The sequence below is a fragment of the Colletotrichum jinshuiense genome, chromosome 13 (assembly GCF_051148585.1).
Source record: "Colletotrichum jinshuiense chromosome 13, complete sequence".
NCBI lineage: Eukaryota > Fungi > Ascomycota > Sordariomycetes > Glomerellales > Glomerellaceae > Colletotrichum > Colletotrichum jinshuiense.
The window spans coordinates 306869-314685 of NC_139306.1; the positions used below are offsets into that span (position 1 = coordinate 306869).

Below are 7817 nucleotides of genomic sequence, written 5' to 3' on the forward strand. Positions count from 1 at the left end.
TGGGCCCAGTTGACTTTTGCGCTAATAGCTGGTCTGCCTAGGATCACGCGATGTAACTTGGCCGACGACACCCTTTCTCAGTGCTGAAAGAGATCATTTCTCAGCCTACACCAGAACTCAAACGCTCACTGAGGAAAGAGGGCGACAAGACTTCCTAAACTGGACGGCGCGTACTTTCAATACTCCAGCCGCTGGCTCGGTGATATGGTTCGGGCTATTATATCACATAAACATCGTGCTCGGTCACAAGCGGTACTATGCTTCCAGCCTGTATCGTAGTTTCTTGTTTTTCCCTTCAAGCTTATCATTCTAAACAATTTTCGTTATACTCAAGTTAGCATTAGTAACAATGTCACCAACTGCGAACGTCTCCGAATTGGTCGCGGCTATGAGGGGCCTGTCCGTCACTTCGAATTGGTACTGCTTCTCATACTCCGATACCGCCCTGGGCTGCCCTCGGCCTTTATAAAGACCTGACACATGGCTGACGATATCGTAGGGATGTGGTGGTCTCTTACACCACAGAACGTCTCAACTCGGTTCTAGATGACCTCTGGATCAGAGGTGGCCTGGGCAATGCCTTCCCAATCAAACCCAAGAAATCCGATGGACAGGTTGAGAATGACTACGATATGAGACTGCATAAACCAAGGCTTTCATTCGCCACCAACAGCGCCGCGAGTGCGATATTGAGAATGGACATCAGCGGCTCTTGTTGGGTCGGTGGCCGCAAACAGGGAGGCAAGGTGGTCGACATCCATGCAGGCACCTTCCAGATCGAGTTCGAGGTCCCTCTCATAAGCGTTCCAGGGGGTGTTTCTATGCAGGGAAACCAAATCCCCTCGGATAAAATCAGTGTCAGTTAGCAAGCACACTTCTAGAGAGGGCTGGTGTACTGACCGGTCGAAACAGCACCCAAACTCGCTCGTGGATTTCGGCCCGGCTCCAGACCAGAACATCATCTTCCACTTCAAGGCAATCCCCCAGGAGAAATGGGAGCTCAAAACGATGGATCAGGAAGCCGCAGACAGCCTGGATGCCACTATCGACATGAGCGAGGTTGCCAGCGAGCTTCACACCTGGTTCTATGACAACGTCAAGGACGTGGATTACACGATTGCCCAGGTCAACAACCAGACCATACCGGACGCCGCTAATTTCAAGATCCTCCGCCCCGAGTCCTTTGTCTTTGCATGCTGCGGCGACGGGGCCGAGGCCGTGCTGAGCATTTACATAAAGATCCAGGACAGCGGCTTCAATTCAGGTGATCTAAATCCGACTTGGCCCATAGCACCCGGCAACCAAGTGTACCGCCCCGTCCCTGCCGGCTTCGAGGCGTCCGTCATTATCCGGCATGAAATCATGCGCCAGTCCCTCCTCGACAGCATCAACAGCTCTGTTAAGCTTCCCTCCGGCCAGCCTGCAGCCACGGACACTCGCGACAACAACGAGGATGGCTTCAAATTCTCGGTCAAGGTGAACAGAGATTATGTGCAGGACACGTGGAAGGACTCAACCCTCGCGGACTGGCTTCCATTGCCGATCATGCGTGAACATGGAGGAAAGCTCTTCGGGGACTTGGAGAACAGCCCGCTCACCCTGCGCATCCAGAACAACGACGTTGCTTGGTCTCTGGGCCACTGGCAGAAGAACATCCTCTGGCAGAGGGATAACCACTGGTCTGATCCCCCGTCAGGGGTCATCGGCTCCGTGGACGCGTATTGCTGGGTTGATCATGTAAGTTGAATCTTCGCCGATGGCCACGCGGGATCACGGAATGCTAACTGCCGGATCGCGGCGGCTCAGAGAGACAAGCTTGTGACCTCCCAAAGCAACCTCAAGGCGCCGGTGTACACGTTCAAAGCAGTGGACCACTTCAAGTTCTCGTTCACACCACAGCCCGATCCCGATCCGCGGTCTAAATGGTCGTTCTGGAAGCAGTTCTTCAACCCCCCGGGTCCGTACAGGTGGACTGAGGATCTGCCGGCCAAGTTCGGCGGCTACCAAGTGCACTTCGACGACGTGGCTTTTACTTTCCAGGGTCTCAACTTCCTCCTGACAAAGAACGTATTCGCCAACCCTGTCAAGCAGGACGTCATCCAGGTCGACACAGATCAGGGCTTACTTACACCGCACGATGTCATGCTCGTGGGGAAAGTGGTACAACCTACGGAGAAAGACCGTTAGATCTACGTATTCTTATATACAGAGTGTCGCGCTACGTAGGCCCACTCATGGGGCCTGCGAGGCGCTGTGTAATAAAAGAATAGACAAGGAAACAAAAGCTGGGTTATAATATAAGAAAGTTCACAGAAATAAACCTAGTTATTTCTCTAAAGTCAACCATTTATGATGCATAATTTCTTTTGACAAAAGAAGTCTTAGTAGATAAAGTAGAATAGATGTAGCTAAACTACTATAATAGAATATACTTATATACTTACTATAATCTTTTATCACTAAGCTAAAGCCTTGCTTGCTACTTAACTAATAACAATAATAATATTTTATCTCTTACTTAGTTCTAGTTTAGGAATAAGTAAATATCTACTTAGTTATTTACTGAAAACTCTATCTCTCCCTTAATATAATAGTAGAGGTCTTTACTAATGATATATAGAGTATATATACTAAAAGCTCATAGTAACCTGCTAGTATATAAGAGACGTTTGACGCTAAAGAATTTAATAGCGAGTGGCCTCTTAGTAAAACTTTCTGTGCGAGGCGATAGCAGCCAGTTGGCAACCAATGCTCTTCGTATCATCAAGCTAACTAACGCGATACTTTTGTGATTCTAGATTGTAACTCTACAAAGTTCTTAAATAATATAAAGATGTAGCCGCTACTAGCTACCTTGGAATGAGCGATCGGATACCCTTGTTTCTCTGTCGTATCCTGTCTAGGGCTCCCGTAATGGAACTAGCACTCTTGCGACCACGAACTACCAACATGTCTTCTTCGATGACTTTTAAGAAGTCGCAAGCGACTCGATTATCCTGCACATTGCCACTAAGGTCTTGTATGAACTAGAATCATGGTGTTGTATATCAGTATAAAGTAGCTGCAGTAAGATAACATCCCTCCCTAAAACTGACCCGTGAGACAGAGGCCTTCACCTTGGCTACCTTGGTGCCGCTAATAAAATCAGATTCGGTCGTGAAAAAAGCGTCTGACTTCCAGTGATGCAATCCATTCATGCAAGACTCATCTGACTCAAGCCTGCGCAGCGCAAATGAGCGTATCGACTTCTGGCCACTGTGCCACCATGCCATGAATTCTAGATAAACACACCCCAGACTCCAAATTTCGTAAGACGGGCCGACGAGCTCCTCTCGCAAGTGGTTTTCAGGTGGACAGTAAGTCCGCGAGACGGCTTGAGAGCCCCACCTCCCCATCTCAAATTCTTCCCTGGTGCTGAATTCAGCTGCGCCAAAGTCCGTGATCTTGAGGGTTCCCCTGCCGTGATTCAGTATCCTGCTGGTGTCGGGGAACCACAAGATGTTTTGGGGTTTGATGTCTCCATAGCGGCCAAAAAGAGTAATCGACTCTTCCCTGGGAAGCCTTCGTCTGATCATATTCATAGAGCTTAGATGAATGATAGATTTCCCGGAGCTGGTATTGTAGCGGTGTATCTGATGAAGCCCATCAGCAATGCCTTGACACTGCTCGATTAGCCACGCTAAAGTGTCTTTCTCGCCACTTGATTCGAATTGTTCCCAGTATGTCAAGAGATCAGCTTCTGCCCAGGGGAATATGAGGTAGTAAATATGGTGCTGTTCGTAACTACCCAACAAGAATATGAGATGTTTGTGAAAGTTGCCGGAGATTATTTTTAGTACTGCTACTTCTCGATTGAAAAACTCCTCTACATTCTGGGTATGTGGTGGAATAAGTTCCTTCACGGCAAAGCATCTTTTAGAAGTCTGACTCAAATATTAGCCATGTCGAGTGATGAATATGCGTAAGTTACGAGGTGCGTGAGGGCCGAGTATGGATACTAAAACTCACGCTAGTCTTTCCGAAATTGTGCTGATCCGGATGTATCCTGACTTTCCTGACCCTAGCAAAGCCGCTTTTGTCTAGCTCATGGTCGACGGTCAGTGGCAAAGGTACTCTGGGATCGCAGACTGTATGTGGTATATCCTTTCGATCTCCGCAACGAAAGTGAGGGGCGAGAAACTTCCACTGAAAGTGGTAGAACTCCGGTAAGGTAGATTGATCCCAGATGTAGTTGCTGAAGCATGCCAGGCGCACGGTATTGTCGGCTTTGCGTCTGAGCTCCAACGGCCTGCCATATTCTTCAGAGAGTACCTCATCAAACGGTAAGTCTGAATCACAAATTTCTTCTTTAAGAGATTGATTCTTGCTGGTTTCTCGATCAAAATAAGAATAGCCAAGATATTCAGACATGAATTTGATGGTGCCAAAGCGGCTGACAGTCGCCAGCGTCCAGACGATGGATCCCATGGTGTAATATGTTGTTCAATATCCCCGAATATTTTCTTGACCATTGAGTGGGCAGCTTTCCATTTTTCTTTCGGAGTTTGTGGAAACCCGAAGACTAAAATCTCTGTGACACTGGATCTTTTCTTCAGACACGAATCGTATTTCTTCAGCTCTTTCGTCAGTGTCCGAATATCTAGAACTTTGAAGAGCTTGCGATCGGGGACGAATTCCGTTGCGATCGAATTATTAAATCGGTAAACAATACTCTCGATCTTATTCGCCAGTTTGCTCTTGATGGTATCGTAGGGCTCCTTGCCTAGTTGGGCATTTGGCAATGCCGAATTCGGCAAAGTACCCTTTTCATTGGGATTAATGCCTCGAAAAGCCTCCTGTCGTCATATTCATTATAACCTATGTTTATCAAGGAACATCAGGCCACTCACATCGGCGGTATTACTGGGACTCTCGGGTATGGCATTTCCCGAATGGTGATGACTTGGCAACTGTTCGTCCTTTGATTCCATAGGCATAAAGCTGGCACTGTGGCTACTAGGTCGAAGTGAGTTTGTGATTGAGGATGTTCCTGTTTCTCCATCCCAGGGACTATGATTGGTCCCCGAAAGTGACGATGACGCCGTTGCGGACCGCAGTACATGCATACCGGCAGCGGAGCGTGGTTACGAGTGATTGGGGGATGGGCTGTTGAATAGGCTATTGTGCAATGTCCTTTGAATCATCGCCCAGCAAATTTACCTCCGATACCGAACGGGGGGGGGGGCCTGATGGGGCAATTCAGCCGCACACGAATTGATTGAGATATCTCAGCCTGCTTCTAATGGTGACACAGTGGCGTGTCCTTGTGACTGCATCCAAAAAGTCGCCTGGAGGTGCAGGGAACAGAGGAGGAAGTGAGAGAGAGCTGGCGCAGGAGCAGGTGATCGAGAGCCCTTTTGATAAATGTGCGTTCGGGTTGTTCCCCGAAACGTTCGGTGCAAAGTGTTGGAGCATTAGTTTGTTTTTGAAAGACACAGAAATATTCCATCCATTGACCATATTGCCACTCTCTTGATATTCTGACCGCTGAAACTTTGGCCAGTGTGAAATCGATGCCACCCAGGCACCTACGAGGAGCAAAAAGCCGGCTCAACCCAGTCTTTCCGACCAAATCCACAAGGCCTTCGTGGAGAGTCCATTCGACAGGATGCCAACCAAGTTTCTACCCGCGGGCAAACTCAACGAATTCATCAACAAAAGGTCCATCGTTAAGGCTTTCAGGACGCCAAAGGGAAGCGCTTCATTGCTTCAAGAGCAAGATGGTCTTGTAAAGTTCATCTTAGGCGAGGCTAAGAAAGTGTTTGCTATTGCTGTGGCCATTGATATCGTTGGAGAAGACCTCCCAAAAGCCATAAAGCTATTGAAGGAAGCGAATCTATCTGGCAGACTTCTGCCCTTCACTGACGCTTTGTGGGCCGAAAAGGACTTTATCCATTCTCCAACAGTAGCTGAAGATGGCGATACGGACAGCTCCGACGAATGCGAGCGCGTATCAAAGGAGAGCCAATACAGCGACGTAGACGACGAAAATGACTACGAAGATTCTTCCTCAGACGGCGAAGACCAATTGGAAAGAGTAGTGTGGACTGAGCGCCGTATCTCTTCCTTCAGCTCCATGCAGTGGTCATTCCTGGCCCAGGTCTTTTCCCCCAATCAGTTCAATTATGATCTCAAGAAGCACTCTATGCTTCCATTCATAAATACGAAAACCGATTACGATAGTGGCTCTTTTGGCAAGGTTTTCAGGTTCCAGCCCCACAAGTCTCATCTCGTCGATCCGAAAAACTCCGTAGGTGTACCCCAAGCTCTTTTTGGACGATGAGATAATAATTTGTCGGCTAGGAGTTCGTATGTCCGACCTACGTTGCTATCAAAGAGACCCAAGTCAATACAAAAAAGGACCGTGAAAGAATGGTTCAGTCCTGGGAAAAGGAAGCGGGTGTGCTTCAGAAGATGAATCTTCTCAACCATCCTCATATTGTTCGCTTCATCACTGCTTTCAGACGTGGAGAATCAGGGGATGAAGATCACTACCTCATGCTGGAATGGGCCGACGGTGAAAATCTCAGAAACCTATGGGAAAATTTCACTAGACCCCGCTTGACTTCGGACTTGGTAAGGGATACCATGCAACAGCTTTGTGGTCTTGCAGACGCCATCAGTGCAGCACATTACCCCGAAAACGAGAACGACCCGAACTTCAGGCACGGAGACTTGAAGCCAGAAAACATACCCTGGTTCATGCCTCCAGATAAGAAAGGCTTAGGCACACTCAAGATCGGCGATTGGGGGCTTGCAAAGCAACATGCGAATGTCACAGAGTTGCGAATCAACAAGACGACTACGGAATGGGGAACTAGACGATATGAGCCACCAGAGGAGGCGACCGGGCTGGTTGCCAATCTTAACGTCCCCGAGCAGTCCATGAGGAGACGTTCCAGACTATATGATATCTGGGCTATGGGTTGCATAGCTCTTGAGTTTCTGATCTGGCTCATGTACGGTCTGGAGGAGTTGCGGCGATTCAATAAAAGTCTCAGGGCTGACAACTTGGACCACGACGTACCGCGATTTTACCAGCCAGGGAGGTTAAACGGAAGATCTGGGTCCACATGTAGGGTCAATGATGTGGTAACACAATGGATGGATCACATGGCTAGGGACCCCATTTGTGAACCTAACAACACCGCGCTGCCTTTAGGGAACTATATAAGTAGGTAGAATTGGCGGAGAGCAACGATGATAGCCTATACTTTTGTTAATTCGATACCACTGTGTAATTGGCTAATAGTTGGACATGCTGTGCTCGATTAGTGGGGTATTGGGTTCGCGCTGAAGGGCCACAGTGGATGGACCTGCTAAATTCCTCCGAGAGCGAGCTCGGGACGAAATGAGCGGGGGAGCATCAGCGCCGAGTAGATTTGACCGTGAGGGTAAGGGGCCTGGGCTGTGGCTAAAAAATGACATGAAACAGGCTACGTAAGCAGCAAGTCTCTTGGAAACCTTGGTAGTGTACTGAAAGCGCCGTTGATATTCTCTTATGTTCAGCTTTAATACAACAGGTGCGCCCACTGTTATCCCATTGGGTGCGGACTGACCTCATTTTTGCCAAGGGCGGAGTAGAGCCAATAAGATTCATTTTTTGAAAATGTCTAAAAAATATTTGTCCAATTGAATGCTTATGTATTGACATTTTTGGGGTAAAACTGGGTACTTTTGGTCTTGGCAAAACTGAGGTCAGTCTGCACCCGATGGGATAAGTCACTAGGCCATAATTAGCGGTTGTAAACACCTTCTAGCAAGCTATCCTACCCATC

At 48.2% G+C, this 7817-nt stretch overlaps 1 protein-coding gene across 1 annotated transcript; it reads left to right on the forward strand.

Moving 5' to 3' along the window:
* Positions 1-349: 349 nt before the first annotated feature.
* Positions 350-2187, forward strand: EsH8_XIII_000051 (uncharacterized protein; the record flags this gene model as incomplete). Its single annotated transcript, XM_083273762.1, has 4 exons — positions 350-417; positions 500-857; positions 913-1737; positions 1807-2187. The coding sequence occupies 4 exons, from the start codon at positions 350-352 to the stop codon at positions 2185-2187; spliced, it is 1632 nt and encodes a 543-aa protein (XP_083120525.1).
* Positions 2188-7817: the final 5630 nt, after the last annotated feature.